We start from the raw sequence: 23,229 nt of genomic DNA on the forward strand, positions 1-23,229 counted from the left end.
TTCATCAAGCCACATCCCACAAATATATAAAATACTATTAATGATAATTAATTAATGTGTAGCGTTCGTTTGATCTAAAAACTGCTTTCCTCCTATGATAATTAACGGTCTACGATAATCTCTTTCTAAAGCTTCCGAGTTACGTTCTTTTCACGTGAAAATTAACACCTATCCTCTCTTCACTATACACACATTGTGCATGTGCCGCGTTACGCCCCTTTACTTTTTTTATCTGTTTTCTTTTTCCAGAAACGCTAAATATATAAATATAATTAAAAAAAGAAAAAAACTCGAAACAGAGTGAAACATCTTATAATTTGTTCTTATGGCTGTAATTATCTAGTACGGACAAACAATCCACTATTTACAGCGTCGTCAAATCCAACGAGACGACACTTGACTCCGTTACCGGCTGCTCCGATCATGGTGGGGTTACTCGATATTTGATGATGATTGGAGGTCCGACAGTACGGACCGAGCCATTTGTTTTGCATGTAACGGTTTTTTCTCCAAGGAGGAAGTGAAAGATCTCTACTCTTCAAGGATCTCTTAGCTGCGTCGCTCATAACTTTAATTATTCTCTTCAAGTCTTCATTTTTACCAACAAAAACTATAGGCAAAGACTGCACTTGCTTCCAGTATTCCTTTGTTGGTCTCGCGATCTCAAATTGTGAAGCGAAATCAAGATCGATTATGTACCTGTTTGATAAAACTACGGCGTCTATAAACTCGTAGTTTCCTGCATTTAGTCCGCCTGAGGAGTCCCATTTGGTTTTGCAAATAGCTGCATTGTGGCCTAATTCTCTCAAAAACGACATCACTTTACGTCTCAACACTGGTTTTTGATTTCTCCACAACGAAAACATTTCCACTCCTTTCAGAACATGAGATAGCAGCAGATTTCTATACAAATCCATTTCAGTAGTAACACAGAGTGATTTCACAGCATCTACCGCACAATCCGAAACTGAGTCAACTCGATCAGAATCCGAGTCATAAGTGTACGACTGTGTTTCGAGATCTTCATCGACCTCGAGAAAGCCATGAACAAGTTCAGATAAGCAAGGTGAGTCATCATCAGCTGAGTGTTCGCTGCCGCTAGTTCCGTAACTGAGTTGGCCGCCAATCAGTCGAGCTTTTGCATCGTCGTCAAGAGGATCAGTGACTCGCTTCCCTCTCGCACAAAAACCAGACATTTTCAAGGTACGATATGAATGCTGAAACTTCTTCCTCTGGAATATAAGGCTTTGTTTGGTGCAGTTTAATTAAGAAGCTCTTTGTAAAGGAAATGGATATTGAAAGAGAAGGAAGATTTAGATGTATGTTATATAATAAGATTAGATAAAGAAATTGATTAAGTATTCAAAGAAAGTATAATTGCAGTGGTATTTTATTCGGAATATTCGGAATGAAGCGATTATTTTGTATTAGGTTTGTTTGTTTTGATGAGAAAGAGTTTAAAAAAGACAGAAAGTAAGATTTGTGGAAAAGTATATACGGGATTATATCCGACTAGAAGCGCAGATGGCATGGCATATCCAACGGCACCTGGCAGCTTTATTCGCGGTGACGTGGATGGATATGATTTGCTCAGACACGTGGGGTCATCTTCGATGCCACGTGGTCTAAACGGATCCTATAGGACGCTTGAAAGATATGGTGGGTGGGGTATGGACTATGGATCGGATCCAATACAAGGCAATGGCTTTGCCTCTTCAAGGCAGCGAAGGGTGCAGATTATGAGATGGGAATTTGAATTTTTCGATTCAATTGACTTGTGACTTTTACGATTGACAATGTGATTTTTAGTTTTCCTTTTTTCTTTTTTATAGGAATTGCTGAAATTACAAGTAAAAGAAAAAAGTTTTGTACGGCATCTAACATAAGTGGTAGCTGTAAGTACTAGCGAGTAGAATTTGGTATAAACCAATACAAATCAGATTTTTATTCAATTGGTTATTTCTTTATTAAAACTGTTCTTCTTTTTCTTTTTCTTTTTTTCTTTTTTTTTGGGTTTGATTCTGTTAATGATATTCTAAAACTATTTTACATCTTAAGGTACTAACTCAGTTAGGCATGAAAATTTAACTGGTTTGAACTGTATACTGAGTTTATTTTTGTATAATTAAGAGTTATTATTTTAAAGAAAATATACAATCTATTATTGAGTCTATACCCACTATTTGTATAAAAGTAGGAAAGTATGCAGAATTGCAAATCCGGATGTGGAGATGGCTTTGGAAATCATGTCGCACTGCAATCAACCAAAAAGGTGGGAATTTGGTTGTGGGCACAGGAACAGAAGAACAGCCTGTAAGTTCGAGTAATTGTAGTTTGAAGCTGGGGGAAAGCCACCTTATGGAAAAGGGGTAATTGCCTTCTTGTCTAGTGGAAAAGTATATTCCGGCTTTAGTATCATAAGAAAAAGTAAATGCACATTTATCCTCTTCAAATTCTGTCTTCGCCATAGGTCTGAAGGGTCATGTTTAGATAGTAGTAACAAGTCTGGTGCAGAGGTTAGTTGGCAATTAAGATGTAACTGTTTGATAGTAACACTAACAAGTTTGATCCGACATTGACCAATTAGTGAAAAGTTATGGAAGCCAGGATAGAAACTGTATGGCATTCAGAGGAAACCAGGCAAGAAAGTAATTGCCTTTTGAATATTGGCTAAGTGGTGCTCACCAAAAAATAGGAGGGAGAGACACAGTGTGAGAGAAGAAGTAGAAGACAGAAAGAAAATGGGTCACAGCAAGGAGTCAATTTAATTGTTACATGTGTGTATTCTCTCACAAAATTCACCTACTCAGGCACTCTCTACCGCATATTTAGGTTCCTGGATTGTTCTCAGGGTATTGAATTTATAATTATTATCTACTGATCTAACCTCAAATTTTCAGGCCGTTCCAGATCTTTCTTGGAAGCTGGCTCAATCCGAAGGCACACACGTTTTGCGAGATATTGGATGGTACTTAAAAACTGTTTTTAAAATTAGGCAGACAGTGAAATGTCTGTTTTTATTTTATGATTCTATTGCTGTAGATGATCACAATCTCAAGGCTTTGCGCCAAATAATATCATACTGGACTATGGCTCTATGAATTCTAAAATATAACGCTCTCAGTTGCAGCCATGTCTTGGTCTCTCTCTCCCTGCAGGCCCTTCTTCCTATACTGCTCTGTTCTGTTGTCTCGGTCTTGAAGACAACAGGAGTGATCTGAATTTCAAAAATCACTTTTGTTATTTCAATGTCTTAATGATATTTTAGTTTGTTAGAGAGGTGTATGACATTTGGGGCGTTCAATATGTGAGTATTACTACATTACATAAATATACCAAATTACTTGCTTCTTCTGCACTATGCTTTAATTGGATCTATTATTAGATGCTCAAGCTGGATTATCAACATATGTGCCAGCTTCCAGGCACTGTACTGCAAATTTCTGCTTTTTATTCAGACTTATTTTGTATGTATTGATGGATGAAAACAGTAATCGTTTTTGTTGAAAATTCATATATTTATCCAATGGCTTGATTTTTAAAGTATGAAGCGTGATTTGAACTATTTTTCTGTTCCAGTTTTATTATCTGCACTGAAAATGATCTGTCTTTACATAAAACTTGAATGCCAACTTGTTTCAACTCGTCAAGCTGGTGGTGGTGGCCGGTCTACTTAAACTTCCATTTTGGTGCAGAGCTATCCGACTATGATAAACAAACTGTACGTTACAGTTTTTGCAAGTGTGTTGACCATTCTTTATTTTGATCTTACAACAAGAGAGATTCGTCTTCATGTGTTTGTTCCTTCAAAGCGATGTAGGGACCTTATAATATCCGGAAGATATAACTTGGAAAGATTAGTCCAGCATTTCCAGCTAGATTAGGGTTTTGCATTTTTCTCCTACTTGAATTAGGGACCTTATCTTTCCTCTTGTGCTTTAATCTTTTTCTTTCTTCAGAGTCACAAGTGCTGATTTTGACATGTTTGCTAATTATGCTGATTTTCTAGTCCTAATGAAGGAACATCACAAAATGGAAAAGATAAATGCAATACTCTCTGAGCAGTCGGAAGATGACACTAACAAGTATATGATTGTTTGAATATAACATATGTTATATGAGCCCATGCAGAGGTTCCTCTTATCTCCCACCACAAAAATCTTGAAATTGTCGGTCTAATGCTAAAGACTGCAGAAGGGGCTTTGGACATTAAGATTAGGAATGGCAAAATTCAGGCTTACCGTCCTAATCCGCCTTTATTACGTGGATATGAATAATAAATGGATAATATAAAAATTAGATGAATTATAAAAAAATAATAAATATTTATACAGGTTGGGCCCCTTTATATATGAATAACCAATGATAAACACAATGAGCTCATTTTCAATTATCAATACTAAAACTGCAAGAAGACAGGTTTACGCCATTTAAATAGATTTCTTCTATTAATTTGTGACTTAGACACAGATTTAACCTACTTTTTGAACTTTTTAAAGAGTCAAATCAAAGGTTGTTGTATCTTGTTGATCATTAGCTGTCCCAAAAAAAAGCCATTTTAGCTACCTTTGTCCTGCATATGGATAAAATATGGTCCTGAAAATGTGTTTCAATTTACAAAATGCTACAAAAACTTGCGCATTTCTTTTTTACAATTTATCTTTTACTAATCGTAACAAAATATGTTCAGTAATAATATTACAAATTGTACCAAGCTTGCAAAGAGTCATGGATTCTACCTGTGGTTTGTACGAATTGCTAGAAATGGCTCCATCGATTTTTCATGATGTAGCACTTAAATCGGTACATCACTGGCCCAACAACTGAGCACATGACTCAAAAGCCAACTCCTAAATTACACCCCTGGTAGACAGTGAACTGAAAACTGAAATCATATGCATTTGTATGCCCCATGGATTGTAAAACATCCTCGAAAAGGCATGACTGTCAAGGGGGATTCTTTGTTAATTTCTGCTACAGTCCTGAACGTTCGAGGAGCCAAGTGAAAGATTTGACTGGACGAATTAGAGATTTCCAAGTTTCTTAATCCATTTATTCATTGTACCTCTTCTTCTTTTTCTCCACCTTCCATTTTCTTTTCTTCTTTTTTCTACCGCAAGCAAATTGAGGGACGAATAGGATACTCAACTATGAAATCTATGCGGACTAATGTCCTGGAGGACTTATTACCTCTTTCTTTTTTATGACGGCTCAAAAGCTTTTACTTGTTATACCAAGAAACACTTTAGTTGGTACGTTGATATTAGTCCCCATGAATGCATACATTGGAAACACGGTGATAGATCCCGCAAACTTTGAGAGGGTCTGGAAGAAAGTGTTAAATAATTGTTAGTTCATAGAATTGTAAAATAAAAAGAAGAGTCTATCATAAAAGACGCGGGATTCATATCATTCAATTTTGATGCTTGAGCCAGATATAATTTCTAGTAAAAATTTTATATTATCCTTCGTTATAATATTAAATTTGGCCATTACAAATAGTTTTTCATTCATAATTTTTGAATTTAATTTTTTAATTCTTGCGATATTATAATTTCAAACTTTACTGAAATATTATTTCTCAGACTAGCCGAAATCCGATCTCAAAACTATGTGATTTTTACTCATATTCTATCAAATGGCGTAGAGAAACCAGTATATGCTAGCTGTCTCTCTTTCCCTCTTCCAATTTTGTTAAACTAAATGTACAAGACCACTACGGGTACACATTAGAGCAGAGGCTATGGCAATAAATGAGTGAAAGCCAACTGTGTAGTCATGGTGCTTGAATTAATTATTTTTTTGCTCGGAAGGTTAATTTATTTCAAAATTTGGCATTATCTGGTAGTGGACTTGGTTTTCGAATTGTTGGTTTCCGGAGTTGGAGATGAAATCATCTGCAAAGTATTGGATATATATACGTTGTTTTACTTAAATAATGGCAGCAGGCTCCACAGAGAAGATCAGGATTCATCTAATTTGTCTTGTGCATGAGGTCTCGTTTATCATTTTTGGCATACAAAAGGTCCACTTTTGTGCATTGAACAGAAGAGAACAGAGTTCTTATCCTATAGAGGTTTATCGGTGGCCCGGTATTCATGGTTATGTACCTTCTCTATCTGTTATTTTCCAGCCACCAGAACCGTAGCTTTTGGACTCACGTTGCAGCCAAAGATCCCTCTCTGGAATGTGACTGAAAAACAACCCACATACCAACAAAGATAGTGAAAACATGACGTTTCAGCTCTATGCACTAGTTGTGTCACAATCACTAATTCCGAGTCATCTTCAGAATTTTTTAGATTCATGTGCTTCTTCTCCTTCAGCTTGTCCTATCTCAATCTTACCAACCCACAATTAAATAGAATGGTTATTTTTGGTACGCAATAGATATTCCCACCATTTATATAATCTCATTAAGTATAATATGATATGCATCCTCACAAATAGTACTATAATGATTCCTTACATAAATAGTGTTATAATGATTAATTAAATAATTACTTTTTTGGGTCCCGGAGTTGATTTAGCTCGAGTTGAGGGAGAAAAAATAAATAAAAGGAAAGGAAATGCAAGTGTTGGTGATTTACAGAAGATGGGAGGGAGAAGATACAAAGCTATGAATTGGATTTACCAAATCTACTGTTTACTGTTTATCAGGAAAGGCAAAGGCAAGCCTAGCAAACCTAGATAAGTGAGGTTTCCCGTCAGAGAGACTGCGAAAATAACAAAGGCTACTGTTGCTTTTATTGCTAGTATCTAGTAAAGGCTGTGGAGACTTTTGTGTTGTAGTAGCTCGATGGAGATGGCACCTAAATGAGCCTGTGTGGCTAGTTGGAGAGCAAATGCAGCTCTTTTTTTTAGAGATGGCAGTGCAGTTGCTTTCTGTCACATTCTTCTTCGCCATTCCCTTTACTTGATTTGGTGGATTCTTCCTCCACTTTCTACCCCTGGTAATAAACGCCAAAACAGATTGCAAATTTTAGGCCTCGATCTAACTGCTGAACTGACTACATAATAAAAATTTATTAAAATTTTTTACTTTTTTTTTTATAAAAGAGATGGGTGTTGAAGATTAATCATCTGTTCATCCAGATATTTTAAGAAATTACAAATAACGAAAAGAATTCATGCATGAAACGACATATGTATGGTCATATGCTAATTCTACCCATGTAGGGAAATGAACTTATGATGACAGTAATGAATGCATGCAGGCAGTTTCCATCATTGCCAATAGAATTTATATGCAGTACTCATTCTCGATCACAATTAGGAAAGACTGAAAGGATCGATATGCATTAGACTGCAGTTAATGGAAGCAAGCAAAATTGGACTAACATCCATGATAGATTTTGTTAAGCCTATACAGGATTTTCTCTGTTTAGGCCTCCAGGATACCATTATACGAGCTTCTCCATGCATGGAAAGTTTTCCTTTGTTTGATGCATTATCTTTCAGAAGATTTTGAGTTGATATATTACAATCTCATATCATTTAGTTAATTTTGCTTAACAAAAAATTTAGATATGGAGCAAGTTTCCTTGAGTGCGTGTACAGAAGGAACAAAAAATAATAATAATAATAAAGCAAGACAATAGTTACAATAAGCAAAACTAATCAAAATATGTATAAATAGCATTAGCATACCACACAGTCAAAGATGGCGTTGGATCAGAAGTATCTTCCTTAGTCTGCAACTGAGCAGGAATTGTTAATTGAATTAGAAGTGGGAAAATCGAGGAAGAAAATGGATAATAGTTACTAAAATTGCAGAGGCAGAAGTAGCAATGAACGCAAGAATCGGTCAAGAATTCATCAAAGAGTCATAGCTCTATTCTTATGGTATCTTCCTAATATAAGAAAAGAAAAAGATTTGGGGGCGATTGTATAGAATTAAATAGATCTTGAACCTTATATCTATTCTTGTTTTAATTAGTTTAAGAAAGAAGGAATCGATTCAATTGTCTTTTTGACATATGTATATAAATATACAGCAAAGACTCTTTAAGAAGATAGAGATGAAGATTGGATGGATCCAATGAATTGAGAACGCGTTAATGCATGCAAATCATGGGAACTTAACACTTGTACAAGACAACATTTGATTTGGGTGCCTGCTTAACAAGAATCATGTTCTACTTTGGTATCTCTCTTTCTCTCTACTCATGGCTTCAAATTAATAACAAGATTTCCTTGATGTTGTTGCTGTTAGCTAACCAATTATGAAAAATGATTATTAATTTGTGTCCAAAATATAATTCTATATTAATATATTAAAAATAATTATAAATACTTACTTGCGCTTTGCCTAATTATATATGCATTTCCGTTCTAACATTTTTAGAGTTAGTCATTTTCAGCTCACATGCATGTCCCATTCCACATGATAATTCTTTCATTAATCTTCCATTAAATTAAAATATATAAAATTGGTCAGAATACCGAATTATTATTTTTGTCAAAAAAATTGAAGCATTTTACATTAGAGATTTTGAGAGAGATCCGCTATATATAAAAAAAAAAAAAAAAAAAGAGCAATTATCAAATTATAAAATAACAAAATATTGTGGACCAATAATTAGAATAAACATAAAATTAAAACTCTTATAAATATGGATAATTCTAGTATGTCGAAACGCATTCGTAGATAAAGAAAAAAAGTTCAACATAAAAATAAAAAAATATATATTTTATGTAATATGTGAAAAATAAGTGTTTGAATATTATATCTGTAAAATTTATTATTAAGTTAAAAAATTTTATCATTATGTTTTATGAGATTTTACTTTATCTTATATTTTTATTTTTATTTTGATTAAAAATTATTAAGTTTATAATAAAAAATACAAAAAATTTTATAAAATAAATTAAAAATTAAATAATTCAATAATAAAACTAGATTAAAAATTGCATTTTGCATATGATATCTACCCATATTCATTTAAAATTATGAATTTAGGAACTTCATTCTCATTCACAATTCTAATTCTATTTGTACATACATCACATTCATATAGCTAGAGCCAGAAATAGTCAATATGCATGCGCAACCAGAAAAACACCTCTATTTTTCTTTTCAAATTTTTATTTTTTTCTTGGACTGAAAAAGCACCTGTATTTGCCAATTTATGGCTTATCCTTTTATCTTTGCATAATTTATTTCCTTTACAACCCCTTTTCATTTTCTAAATTGCAGATTCAAGTGAATATGTGTTAACTTTTTCATATTGAAATTGCTCCTCTTATGGCACCTTTCCTATTTCCTTTTTCCTACATTGACATCACCGTGCCTCCTCTCTCTTTCTCACTTTAACAAATTAAATATCTTATAAATGCATGTAATACACATCCACATTTTATTAGAGCCGAAAAAAACAACAAAGTTATATTGATCTTCTTCGATTTTTGAGTCTCTGTTTACAAACAATTTGCGACAGGATTTTGTGATAAGATTTCGTAGAAGCTGAGTTACTATACACCCGCGAAGTTGGTAGAAATTTATTAAAAAAAATATTTTATTTTTAAAAAAAATATTTTATTTTTAAAAAAAATATACGAGGAAAAAAATAAAATAAAAATAATAATAGAATCGAAAGAGATATTTTATGAAATTTATTTATAAATTTTATTTATTTTAGTAAAATTTAATTTAATTTAATTATAATTAATTCTATTCAAATTTAAATGTGTAATTCTAAATTAATTTTCTTTTTATTGGAAGCATATAAATTTTAAATTTGTAAATAAATTATATAAATTTTATAAATTTCAACCAAACACAATATAAGAATTTTGAATTAAAAGATTTTAAATCAAAAATTCTATAAAATTTATGAATTTAATTTAAATTTATTATTTGAGAAGTAAAAAAGTTAGAGTAGATCCATAAACTCTCGCCCTATAAAATTTCTCAATTTTAATGTTTTTCCTTAGAGATGAAAAACTTTAAAATTCACCATTTTAAAAGAATGACAAATTGTTATATGTTTTTTTTATTTTAATATTGTCCCTCCTAATAAATTTATATTATCTTGAAAACTATTCTTTAACTTTAAGAAAAATTCACTATTTTCAGCTAAAAATCAATTAATTTTGCTTTCCCTTTTCCATTTTATAAGTTTTCTCCATTTTCAACTTTTCATTAATGGTTTTCAGGCTAAAAACATGAAACAAGACCATACAAATTATACTTCATAATAAAGGGAGTCACGTGATCTCTAACATTACAAACCCAATATATACGTATATGTATGTCGCAATCAGTCTGTGAATTAATGAATTTGTTCACAAAATAAGTATGAATGGTCTAATTGGATATTTGTTTGATATTGATGGCTTTGACAAAAACAAAAATTTAAAGGTAAAGAGAAGAAGAAGAAGAAGAAGAAGAAGAAGAAGATGCATATACTCAATAGTCCTTTTTTCTTTTCCTCTTGCTTTTGATCTCATGCAAAGGGAATATACATAACCCAACAAGAAATTAAAGTTCCTCCCTCCAACAGCCTTTTTTCTTTCCTATCTCTTCCTATTGACAATAATATAGAAGAGATTCCCTAGCAAAAGAAAGGGAAATTAACACACTCCTAATTAAATAGATACCGATAGTAACAATCCTCCACATATTCTAGTGGAACCCAATTACATAAATTAAACATCATATATAACTAATTAATTAATTTTAAGTATATTCTTCTCAATATCCCTTGTATGTACCCATCCCTACAAGCTTTCACAATACACAAGTTGGCAGCAAGCAGCTTGAAAAGAAGCCCAAGCCTCTCTTCTGCAAAAAAAAAAAGAAAAAAGAAAAGTAAAATAAATATCCAAGAAAAGAAGAGAAAGAAACTTTAGTCAAAAGCTAAAGAAAAGATTAACCTATGCAAAGGCTATGATGAAAAAGAATTAAAGAAAAGCAGAGCTACTAAATTTTAATTATGGATGATAATTAAAGCCAACTAATTAATAAAGATTAAAGAGAAACAGATAAAATATTTTAAGAGGAGTATGGAGAAGCCTGCCTTTTTGGGTTTTGCATAAAGAAGCTCTGGCGGAATTTTGTACAAGTCTTCATCAACAGGCTTGGGAGTTGGCCTGCTGGCCATCAGATTAGAAGTGGGACTTGATGCTTCTTTCATGTCACTGACCACCCAATTTGGCTGCTTTTTCTCTTCTTTGACTCGAGGCTGACGTACTTTTGCCTGCATTCACCAACAATTTCCTAACTTAATTATCACCCATCTTTCGAAAATCATAATAATGATCTACGAATGAATCATCATCATCATCATCACCACCACCACCCTTCATGATCTTACATAATATTTTTAGAAACTGTAGTTCATTTTTCTAGTAAAATTTTCCCCTATACATAGCCATCATCACGTGCCTTCTATATGAAAGTTAAAAAAGAAAAAAGAAAAAAAAAAAAAAAACTCCCGTGGCTCTTGGTCCCCGACCTAAAAAGACCCTTTTTCTTTTCTGCTTTTCTTTTAATCAGTATCCCTTCCCTTTTCCAATTTTCCAAGAATTTGAAAGAAGAGAAAGAATGCCATCCTTTTTTCTTGGTTACACATGTAAGAATTTCTTTTGCTTGTTAATTTCTTTTAATGAATCTTTTCTTTTCTTCCTTTATCCTTTTTCTTTTTTCCTTTTCTGTTCTTCGAGTTTTTCGCATGAGTAATGAATAATTCAGCGTTCAAAAGCAGTACTACTATGACCTAAAAGTTTCAAGAACAAGAACAAGGCACATTAATTTCATTATGTTATATATAGTCAGGTAAAATTAAACAAGAAACTTAGGTAAGCTAAGCTTAAATTATAATTGATATACGTACGTACCCTTCGACGAGGAACAACAATCATGGCAGGAGTGACGACATCATTCTCATATAAATCACCTGCAACATATAAATCACGATCTTCAGAGTAACTGTAACGAAGCAAACCAGCTTGCCTAGCTGACTCAAAGCATTGAGTGAACGGCAGGTCATTGTTCCAATCCCAGCTTCCAAAAGCCGGTACATGGTTTCTTGAATAGTAGTAGTCCTATACATATTATGACAACAAAAGGGTCATATAATATAGACTTACTAAGAATTATAAACGAGAAAACAGAAGAAGAGGAAGAAGAAGAAGAGAACAAATTGAAGACTCACTTCCATGATTTGTTGAAGCAAGCAAGTAGGAGAGTGTATATCAGCTACCAAGAATCTTGAACGTTGAAGATAGACTTGAAAGGTGGTATTTAAAATGCGATATCTCTTTCTTTATTTCTTGGTGCGAGCTGCTTGCCTGGCTGTGCTTATAAGCGTGGGCACGAGACACACTCCCAAATTTAAAAGGGAATGAAAGAAAGATAGAATAGGGAAAAGTAGGGTCTGGAGGATCCAAAGGAGCAATTAATAAAAGGTAACAAGGGTAAAAAAGAAAAGAAAACTACTCAGATAACGAAGTTGCACAGTAAGAGACAGAGGGACAAAGAGGTGAGGGTTATTGCTTTTCTTTTGGGCAATTCTTTTAATAATATTCTATCTGTGATTTCTTTTTTTCTTTATATTAAATATTCCTTAGCTTGTATCAGGGTTTCTGCTTTTACCTACTTTGTCGCTGATCAGATGTATATTCCAATGCATGATTAATAATAAAGGGCAGTTGGGTTTTTCTTCTCTCTTTTATTTTTTTCTTTTTTTGTCCTTGGGGTTTCTTTTTCCATCCTCCAAGCAATACAAATGCAGAAAACCCATCAGTAACAGTCGAATTGTGGCACACTTTATTAACCCCACACGCGTACCAGAATAAGAGCATGGTGCTTTGAGCTTTTGCAATACATAAGGCTAATAGGGTTGGATATAGGTTTTTCCTAAAGTAAGACTAAGAAATATTAATTAATTTAATCACTGGTGAAGTCAGTTTTGCATAGTCAACGCCCCCAACCCCCCAGCACCAACAGAAATCATCAGCTTCGAGGCTACTGTTGTTGATTTTTGGTGAATTTCTATCTCCGAAAAAGGTCACTGTTACCCTAGCCTGAAAGCTATTTTCTCAGCTAGGGAAGCAGGGAAATTATAAGTTGGATTACATTTCAATGAATCATACATCTGCATGTATTTATTGAATATAAATTCTTTGATCAATTTTAGTTATATTTTACTGCTGTTATAATATGTTAATGGGTCTACATATATAAATTTACTGCCATTCACTTCATGCCTTCTCTGCAGCACGTTATATAAATTCAGCCTGTTTGCCATTGCTAAGAAGGGTAGTAGTATCAGTACATGTGCAGAGAAGGCATGGACTTTGGACTTCGAAACTACAATTTAAATACTATAAATCTTGGGGATTGAATATAATTGAGGATTATAATAATTATATTATTGTAGCAAAAGAAAATTGATGATTATGGTAGTGATGGTCATTTAAGTGAGAGTAAGGAAAATGGGTTACATTAATTAGGGGCTGGGGTCGCGTTTGCCATTGACAGAGGGAGAAAGGGGCCACAAGTTCAGGGGATTTCAGTCTCTTTTTTCCACATGGAGATTGAAGCCATTCCAGTTACAGGTTAGGACACGGCCACCTCAAAACCAGAGCCAGAAACTGTTAAATTTGAAGAAAGTAAAAGAGAAGATAGCAACCACAAAGGGGCCCCTTTCCTTCCCACCTTCTTCTGCTATTATGCCATGACCAAACATTGAGAGCTTCTTCTTTATTCCTCATTTTTTGTCGTTTGCATGTTGCTTTTCCATTGCCTTGTATTTTCAAATTAAATCATATATAGTTATCTTCGAGAAGAGATTAAATCATATACAGTTAGCACTTCACTCGTTTTCGAATTTTGAATTTTATATACCATGTACAATTTTCATTTTCTTTTCTTTTAATTTTAGGCTCAAACGCAAGGGATCGGCCTTTATCTTTTTTCATAACATATTTCTTAACTCCGACACCAATAGTCTGTTTCTAATGGCACCACCGCTAATTCAAAATATTGAAAATGGTCTATTTGACTAATTTAGCAAATTTTATGTTGACAAGTTTGATATTCATCAGATTTTGAACAGCATCTAATTTTGATTTTCATTAGAAATGTATCGCAATTTAATTGGAATTAGTTAGGGCGTGAATGTTGCTATTATTTTAATTATAATTATTTATTCGATTTGAAAAGTTAACACCATATTTTTATTTTAAAAATTTATATAACAAAATTTAATTAGTAATAACATATAATAAAAACTTAATAAATAACAAAGTTGATAGTATTAGGATCGAGTTTAATATTTTAATTTTTTTTCTACTAGGATTTTTACATTGTAAAATTCTTCAACTTTAGATTTTTATATTTAATATATTATTTTTAAAAATAAAAATTATTATTTAATTATAAAAGTATTTACATAAATTAATATATGAATTATATTAATATAGATTAATATAATAATAATTACACATAAGCAAATAAAATAAATACAATAAATTTAAAAATTATATATAAACAATATCACCACATAGGAAAATTTATATTAAATGACTGAAATTTTTTATATCTCAGCTTTTATATATATATATATATATATATATATATTGGCCAAGAAAAATCATATAAAGAATCAAATATCTTCTGAATTTGTAGCTCGAAGCTAGATGAATCCAATTTTAATTATTTTAAAAATAGATCCATATTTTTCTAATTAGATAGTAAATAGATTTAAATTTTGAGCAATAATAGAAAAATGTCAGCAATGATATAGATAATGGTTTGGTAAAGTCGACGATGGTAGTAGAACAGACAATGATTACTAATTTTGATTTTTCAATTAAAATAAAAAATTTAAAATTTAATTTTAAATATTAAAAATTAATACTATTTAAATTTTTTAGTTTATTAATTTAAATAAGAAGCGAGATAAATATGCTTATAGTTTTTTCAAAATTTGAATTTATTTAACTCTTAAATAGAAGTTATGAGCTAGTTTATTAAATAATTGAAATTAAATTTATTTAACCTCAATCTACAAATTAAAGGAAGTATTTGACCTTTTATCCCTAGAGAGAGTTTTCTTTTTTCAACTTGTAATTACTATACTTTGAGGTGGATTCTTCTTGACTATATTTTAGATTAATAAACTTAATTATTAGATGAGTAATATACATAAAATAATTATAAATTTTAAAATATGTGTCATTTTCTTATTATTTAAATATAAAAAACATTTAAAATCTGTGATACTCATCTAATAGTAGGCCAATAATTGAGAAAATTCCAATAGAGGTAGGCACTCCATAACTCAGTTATTAAGATTAAAAACACTAATAAGATGGATTAGCAATTAGAGATGTGGGCCAGTAGAGACCCAATATGTTTTCCGGATAGGACTCAAGAGTAAGCAGTTTTGAGGGCCAGATGAGAAGTTCCAGCCCATATTATTGAGGCATCGGTTTGTTGTATTTCTAGGCTCTGGAGTGGGCTTAGTTTTCGAGTCGGAAGATAAGTGGTCAACATCCTCTAGTAATTCATTTTGGTTCCTTTTGAAAGGTCATTTTGGTCTTTCAGTAAAGAGGATTTTCTCTCCATCGTTATCATAACCCTTCTTCTTCTTCTTTTCTCTCTCTTCGTTCCTTTTCATTTTTGTTTCTTTTAAGGATTGTTTTGTCAAATTTCTGCCGATTAGGAGTTTTTGTTTTCTTGGACTGTAGAGAAACTTTTTCTTTTTTTTAAGAAAAATAAAATTTTTTCATTTTCATTTAAAATTTATAAAATTTGTTGCTTCATAGAAACTTTTTTATTTTTTATTTAGATAATATTTTAAATATAAAAGGTAGACTTTGAATAAATGAAGTGAGAATTTATTTTTAAAAAATATAAAAAAATATGTCTAACTTGTTTTAATTTTTTTTTTTTAAACTTAGTTATAATTTTGAAACTACAAAGATTTCTTTACTTACAGTTAGTTTTCTAAAAAGAATTTCAAATGAAAACAGAAAATATAATTTTGTGTTTATTTATGATATTTTTCTAAAATAAAAATAGAAAACAGTTTTTTATATTTTTAAAATTATAACTAAATTTTAAATTATTCTTGAAAACAAGTAAAATATGTTTTCTACATTTTTGTTTGTATAAAAAATCATTTGTTTTCAAATGAAAACGGAGTACTTATTCCAAGTTTATAATTTATACTTAAAAATATTATTTAAATAAAAAATACAAAATTTTCTATAAAGTAATCATGTTTTACAAATTTTATAATTTTTTTATGAAAATGACAGTTTTCATTTTTCTTAAAAATTAAAAAATAAAAATGAAATTTTTTTCTACAAGTAAATATTGTCCTAATACCCTAAGAAAAAAAAAAAACTCCTTTGCTCATAAGAGACCTTTTGTAAACTGATATAAATGTTTCTGCTTACTGAAATTTTATTTTGATTTCAAGAAAATAAAAAATGAAAATAAAAAAAAATCTATACAAATAAACAGGCCTTAGAAAACTGTATTTTTTATTTTCATTTTAGAAAAATACCACATGTAACCACAAAATTCTATTTTTTTGTTTTCATTTGAAAAATTTTCTAGAAAACTAATATAATTTTCTCTAAGTAAACAGGACATTAGTTTCTCTACTTCTATTACAGCCTTTATTACATTTCAAAGTATAAATGAGTCAGATTAGACTTGCAAAAAATTTAAATTTTATTTAATAATAACTCAATAAAATTTGAATAATTTAAACAATAAATCAAGCTTAGTTTGAATATTATAATATATGACCACAATACAAGGTTAGTTAAATATTCTACTTTCATATAAAAGAGTATATTTGTCATACATATATAAATATTATTCAAGTTAATTCAAAGTTTAGGTCATTTGAATATATTTAATTTTATCTAATTTAATTAAAAATCAGTAAGAATTTCTTATAACATATAATGATAGTTGAAAATTTTAATCGAACTAGAATATAATAAAATTAAATTCGAGTGTAAGTATATTAATTCATTTCAAAATTGATTATTAACTTTAATTATTTTAATTCCATAACATTTGTTTGTTTGGTTCTAGAATTTTGAATTATTCGATTCACAAATTAATGTAATATAGTTAGAGTTTGATACAGAGTTTTTATTCAATTTTTAAATTTATTACTTAGAATTCTCACTAGATTTTATTTGTTATTTGAGTAATTATTTTGGAGTAAAATTGTTGGATCTTAGTATGTAGACATCCATTTCATTGTCCACTTTGCTTCCCATTCGAATTTCAAGAGTAACCAGACATGCCATACATGTCTTTTGTTTGATCCTTTCAATTTGCGACTGTTCTAACACCTAAAACGGACTACAATCATTCCTTACAGATGCCAAGTCTTCTATCCCCTTCATTAAGCTGAAGGATATGCACAAACTAATAAGTGGGTATGGTAGCTTATTCAAGATTTTGATTCAGAAAAAGAATTTATTAATAAAAAAGGCAGTAAATGGCTAGACCACTTGTAAGATGCGTAATTTCTTTGTGATGATTTTTAAGAGAAATCTCAGACAATTTGACATATGAGATGCAAAATATTGTGTGAGAAATTCTAAATTAAATAATCTTTTGCAATCCAACTTTAGTGCAAAATTTGAAGTGGGCAATTGGGCATAGCTAACACAAGGAATTATATATTAAGAAAAGAAATTGATAAAAGATGAACACTTCTTAACTATAACCTACAAAGACACCAACTTTACCCACAAACAATATAACAGAAGGCATACAAACAAAATTTATATATTTGCAAAATATTTTTTATTTGCCTTTCCAAGCCAAAACAAGCAGAGGAAAGCATAAAACACACACACACACAAACCTTAATATAATGAAACTGAAATAACAACAACCTTAGTTGATTTTTAATTGAAGAAAAGGGTACTATTATTTTTTCTTTCTTCTTCTCTCCTAAATCATGTCACCTTCTTCGATTTCTGCTTCTCCTTCTTCATCAAAAGTAAGTGTTGGTTCACTCTCGCCCATAATTGGTGACCCCGCAAAATCTTCCTCTCCATCTTCTTCTTTCACTTCATTGTGTATTGCTTCTTCTTCTTCTTCATCGTCATGCACTACAACTTCAGCTTCTTCGCTCGTCGCAGGCTTTTCTTCAATAACAGCGGTTTCCTGAGTTGGTTTTTCGACTTGGTCGTCACTCACCTCTTTGGTGGGTGCTTCATCCTGAAATACCATTAACAATATACGTTAATTACACCTTTTATTTATTAATATGTGATGAGTGTGTGCACCCTATCTTCACTATCTAAGTGCTTAAAGAAAAAAGAAAAAGAAAAAGAAAGGAACCTGGATGGAGGCCATGGAGAGAATTGAGCTGAGCAAAGAGAGAAATATAGGAGACAAAGTTAATTAAGGGAAGCAAATAAAAGGGTCAAGTAATTAAGGGTTTAAACGAGCAAGCAAAGCAAAACCAGCTATTGAGACAGAATGAACTGAAAGTGGTTTAAAAGGTATTAAGGGTTGAAGGATATTTATAATGTAGCAGCAGCAGGTGCCATTGTTTCTGCTCCCCAATTGCATACACGAAACTTGATACTTACAAAAGCAAAATGAATAGTTGCCATTAGTTTGGAAGAGGCTACATATGTAATTCACGTTGAATTCTCCACTGAATGATTTATTTTTTCTTTTTATTTTGACCTATTTGGATAATAATTTAGGCTCTGTTTGTTTTGCGAAAAAAATTTATTAGAAAAATATCTTTTAAGTTTCCCTGGATTTAGAATATTTAAGAAATAAGTTAAAAAAAATTTGTTCTAATTAAAATAAAAAATCTTATGTCATATTTTTGAAAAACAAGTTACTTTTTTATGATTCAAATTAATCCTTAAATTCATTATAGTCATATTTTATTATGCATTTAATTTCAAATTAGCAATTGGAACAAAATAACCCAAATAAATTCTTAAAATCTCCCACAGGAAATGTGCCACAAAAATCAAGAATTTAGATATGATTATATACATGTATATAATTTGCATATTTACAAACCTACACATAAACATTGTTTCTCATTTGAATCTTGGTGCATTCAATAATCAAAATTGAAAAATCCTTTGATGCTTTTTATTATATAAATTCTGTAATTTCCTACGCAGGTAGGGACAGAAAATGAAACGAGGCTAAGATAACCCAATTTCAACTACTAAATCTAGATTAGTTATTTTGAGTCGATGATTTAGAAGCACGCAATAAGGTGGAACCCCATTGAGGCACCACTAAACCATAGTACTCAGAGGATAGAGCGAATCAAAAGGGGGATTGTAATTTACAGTCAGAAAATAAAATTACCGATTTATATGGACATATTTTAATTACTATGTAAATTTAGGTTAAAATTATATTTGGTTGAGATTCATTATATTTGAAAAAAATAAATAAAAGAAAAACAAATAAAACTGGTAAAATTAAAAGAAATATTTTAGTGTTGTGGAATGTATTTTCACTAATATGAAATTTTGTTTGATAATTCTATTAATTTTATTAAAATTTAATTTAATTATAACTTTCATTTCATTTAAATACATAAATTTTAGATTATAAATAAATTTTATAAATTTTAACTAAATACAATAATGATTAAAGCTAAAAGTTAACTAGTTAGGATTAGTGATTGATATGGAATTCGCATTTAGATATGTTTACAACCCATTAGCTGATTTTTTTTTTTTATTTTTTTTTTTTGAAATAACCCATTAGCTGATTAAGAAAGCAGAAATCATCCATCAGATTTGGAGTCACTGGGGCGGTACAGAGATTTCCATCTCTAAAAGAAATTCGGAGAGAGATTAGTTAGTGAAGAAAAGGAATAAAGAGGGAGGAGAAAAAGCAACTAATATTCATCATTAACCATACTTTTCAGTCACTTGTTCGAACCAATTCTAGTCCACGTTTCGACATGTTAGTGGGTATATTAGCTCAAGTTGCATGGGTGGAGGAATTACGTGGGTGGGTCCAGACGAGTTCAACTTCAAAATATGCAAAGGAGATGGATGGCTAGCTAGCTGGTGCGGAAGATGTCTCACTTCTCTCCTCATCACTTGTTAAGGTTCTTCAGAGGTTGACGTCACTCTTCCATTTGGGTTTTGGAAATTAAATTCTTTATGCTTTTCTTTTGAGAAAGTTTTTCACAGAATGAGGAGTGGGGAATGATGTTGGGGAAAGCCACGGCCATGGGTTTCTTTTCCACTTGCTCGACTCAATCTGGAGTATCAAAACCTTTAAACTTGATTTTTTTGGTAATGTTAATTAAATTGAACTGTGAGAAGCATAATGGAAGCCAGAAATGAATTCTCTTTTCTATAGTTAACCGATTGTGGTATTAATGTTCTCTTCTGATATGTGTTTGTTTGTATATCTAATTTTAATATTAAGGTATAATCCATGAATAAATCCATTTAGATGAAATAGAATAATATGTCACCGAATTCATTATTTAAACTGTTTCTTTTTTGTGTGTATTTTTTATAAACCAGCATTTATATATTGAAATTTTGACATTTCTTCGTCTCTAAAAAATTTCTCAAATTAGCATATGTAACAAATTGGAATTATCTTTTATATTAGAAGTTGAAATTGTGTTATTTAATTAAGTATAAAAATTAAAATTTAACAAATTTAAAAGAGTTATACTGTTAAATTTTTAAGCTATGCTGTAAAAGAGATATTTTTTTTAGTGTATCCCAATGTGAATATATGAGCTTGGATGTGTATAATTTTTGAAATAAAATCTAATTTAGCCATTAACTTTATTGTTCGAGTTCAATTTAGTCATTTTTTAATATTTTAGTCTAAACTTTTATATATTTAGATCAAATTAGCTCTATTTTTTATAAAAATGAGAAAGTGAGTTACACATTCTCTTAAAAGAATGTGAATAGAATCAAAAATAAAAAATATTAATTTGAGCCAAATATATAAATATTTAGGCTAAAAGGTCCATGAATTTAGAAAAATATTAAATTGAGCCCGTGTGACAAGATTAGTGGTCAAATTATACTTTATTTCATAATTTTTTAGATTCAAACTTTAATTACTTGGCTCTTCTTGTGGATTCCGTCTTCAGAAAATGCAAATGCAATGATTTCAATTACCTCTAATCGAAACAATACTCTTTATATCTGTCTTTCGATTAAATTATAAATATTTAATCTTTTATTTAAACTTATTTTATTTGTGTATTCCAATAATATTTTTTACTTTTTATTTATTGGAAGGTCAACAAGCTATGGACTACACAACAGAAGATATTCATTTCTTTACATTCACCATAAAAGTGAAAACTCACGTACTACGGAAGAGAGGACTCGGACTCAATATCTCTCATTTCCAAAAGTAAACGCTCTTGCCACTTGAAGCTCTATTTTATATAATCCAACTTTTTATTAATAGAGTAAAAATGAAAAAAAAAATGCATAAAGAGATAGAATCTACTCTTAAAGAAAGAAAAGCTAAAAAAAAATAATATAATATAATTAAGAAACATCCGAGAGCTATTTTTTTAATTCAAGGAGAGAGAATGTGGTTTTTAAATTATTTTAGAAAAGAAAATAAACTAGAAAATTTTTGAAATTCTAATTTTTATATATATTTTTTATAATAAAGAATAAGAATAATATAAAAGCATGATTTAATTATGAAATTACAACTTTTAAAAAATAAAATTTGTCAAGAAGCAATTAATTACAGGTTACTATACTAAATAAACTATTTCACATAGACAGAAAATTATTTCTTACAGCAAAATATAGTGACTAAATGAAGTTTTAAGAAATAGAAAAATATTAATTTTAAAAGAAAAAAAAACTTGAAAAATCTAATAAAACAGTTGAAAATGTAATAAAATAGATATTCTTAAAGATAAGGATGATATGGAAAAAATAAAATGAAATGTTATCATTGTATAATTCTTTTGATAATGTGATGGATCAAATTCATATAATAATTTTATCATATAGTAACAAAAGAAATTCATTTTTTGATAAAAACGAAAAAGAGTGAAATTGTGAATTGAGATTGAGGGTAATACAGAAGAGGATAATAATTGGGGCACATGCCCTGTTGCGCAATTGTCGAGCAAAATGCATTTCAAGGACAAAACAGAAAATACAACATAATTTATTTATTCTTTTTAAAAGTAAAGCACTATTCAAAGAACTGCTGATTGGTGATACAATTAGCAAGTCAACTTTGTAGAGTATAATCCAAAATCTGACAATTGGCAAGTCAATTTTGTATTAGATTGGAAATGGTTTTGGTACATTGATTCATATAGATTCTTTACTCATTTATCTCTTCTACTAATTCCTCTCCAAGAACCCAACTTATATGGTATCATATCAACATCAATTATGGGGTTTACAGGCATATCTTAATTATATATCATTACCAAATAGCTAAAGGACATGTAAAATTATTTATTCTTTCCAAGACAATCCTAACCAGGCGAATTCCTGCTCCCGTGATCTTGAATACTGCCAAAATTCTTCTTCACGGGCTTAAAACTTGTGGCTCCTATCTCCACCCTTCTCTCTATATAATAAACGCAGATTTCAGTTCATCAAGAATTACTAAGCAAAAAAAAAAAAAAAAAAGAAAAGAGAAGGAACTTGTGATATATTTACATATACAGGATGGAGATGATTATGGCTGGGAAGGTGGTGCTAGTTGTGGTCTTAATGGTGACTATGTTTGAAGGGTCAAGGTCATTGACATTGTGTGATATGAACGATGATGGGCTTTTGGCTTGTAAGCCATCAGTGACTAAGCCAGATCCTGTTGAGCCACCATCACCAGCATGTTGTCAGGCTCTTACAGGAGCTAACTTGACTTGCTTGTGTTCTTACAGGAACTCACTTATGTTGCCTTCTCTTGGTATTGATCCTGATCTTGCTTTGGGTTTGCCTTCCAAGTGTAATCTCACCCCTCCTGCTGATTGCTAAGGTGAAAGCTTTTAGGGGCGAGTTCTCCACGAGATACTTATTAGTATTATTTGTTTCACCAATAACTGCTCAAGAACTCGTTCTAATTTTCTGTAATGCACTGCTGAATTATGTGAAGTTAGGGGTCTGAATTACTTTGATAGCATTTTCTTTTCGTATCATTAATATTGGTCGCTGTTGTTAAATGATTCATTTTGTCTACTGCAGTTCAGTGTTACTTTGAGATTTCAGTGATTTCAA

The 23,229-nt window shown here is 30.7% G+C and overlaps 5 protein-coding genes across 5 annotated transcripts; 1 reads left to right on the forward strand and 4 right to left on the reverse strand.

Moving 5' to 3' along the window:
- Window positions 1-298: 298 nt before the first annotated feature.
- LOC8259689 lies at window positions 299-1,467 on the reverse strand. The gene has a single exon (XM_015724218.3). It carries the CDS (start codon window positions 1,194-1,196, stop codon window positions 336-338), a length of 861 nt encoding a protein of 286 aa, XP_015579704.1. The 5' UTR covers window positions 1,197-1,467; the 3' UTR covers window positions 299-335.
- A 5,069-nt stretch (window positions 1,468-6,536) lies between these two features.
- LOC107261901 lies at window positions 6,537-7,826 on the reverse strand (the record flags this gene model as incomplete). The annotated part of the gene is made up of 2 exons (XM_015724219.2): window positions 6,537-6,950; window positions 7,651-7,826. Coding segments are annotated over 2 exons (480 nt in total), but the record flags the coding sequence as incomplete, so codon positions are not given.
- A 2,582-nt stretch (window positions 7,827-10,408) lies between these two features.
- On the reverse strand, window positions 10,409-12,828 carry LOC8259691. The gene is made up of 4 exons (XM_015724223.3): window positions 12,159-12,828; window positions 11,842-12,048; window positions 11,022-11,201; window positions 10,409-10,786 (listed from the first exon to the last, which is right to left on the reverse strand). Exons 1-4 carry the CDS (start codon window positions 12,162-12,164, stop codon window positions 10,733-10,735), a joined length of 447 nt encoding a protein of 148 aa, XP_015579709.1. The 5' UTR covers window positions 12,165-12,828; the 3' UTR covers window positions 10,409-10,732.
- A 4,917-nt stretch (window positions 12,829-17,745) lies between these two features.
- On the reverse strand, window positions 17,746-18,506 carry LOC8259692 (protein rpi-1). The gene is made up of 2 exons (XM_002527207.4): window positions 18,335-18,506; window positions 17,746-18,211 (listed from the first exon to the last, which is right to left on the reverse strand). The coding sequence occupies exons 1-2, from the start codon at window positions 18,347-18,349 to the stop codon at window positions 17,942-17,944; spliced, it is 285 nt and encodes a 94-aa protein (XP_002527253.1). The 5' UTR covers window positions 18,350-18,506; the 3' UTR covers window positions 17,746-17,941.
- Window positions 18,507-22,603: 4,097 nt separating this feature from the next.
- On the forward strand, window positions 22,604-23,229 carry LOC8259693 (putative lipid-transfer protein DIR1). The gene has a single exon (XM_002527208.4). The coding sequence runs from the start codon at window positions 22,681-22,683 to the stop codon at window positions 22,987-22,989; it is 309 nt and encodes a 102-aa protein (XP_002527254.1). The 5' UTR covers window positions 22,604-22,680; the 3' UTR covers window positions 22,990-23,229.

Source organism: Ricinus communis, chromosome 7 (genome assembly GCF_019578655.1).
Source record: "Ricinus communis isolate WT05 ecotype wild-type chromosome 7, ASM1957865v1, whole genome shotgun sequence".
NCBI classification, from domain to species: Eukaryota; Viridiplantae; Streptophyta; class Magnoliopsida; order Malpighiales; family Euphorbiaceae; genus Ricinus; species Ricinus communis.

Coding starts and splice junctions, on each gene's coding strand:
- LOC8259693 (XM_002527208.4), top strand. CDS start 22,681: ATGGAGATGATTATGGCTGGGAAGGTGGTGCTAGTTGTGGTCTTAATG.
- LOC8259691 (XM_015724223.3), bottom strand. Junction 11,202..11,841: donor TTGTTGTTCCTCGTCGAAGG/GTACGTACGTAT, acceptor TGGTGAATGCAG/GCAAAAGTACGTCAGCCTCG. Junction 10,787..11,021: donor TTTATGCAAAACCCAAAAAG/GCAGGCTTCTCC, acceptor TTTTTTTTGCAG/AAGAGAGGCTTGGGCTTCTT.
- LOC8259689 (XM_015724218.3), bottom strand. CDS start 1,196: ATGTCTGGTTTTTGTGCGAGAGGGAAGCGAGTCACTGATCCTCTTGAC.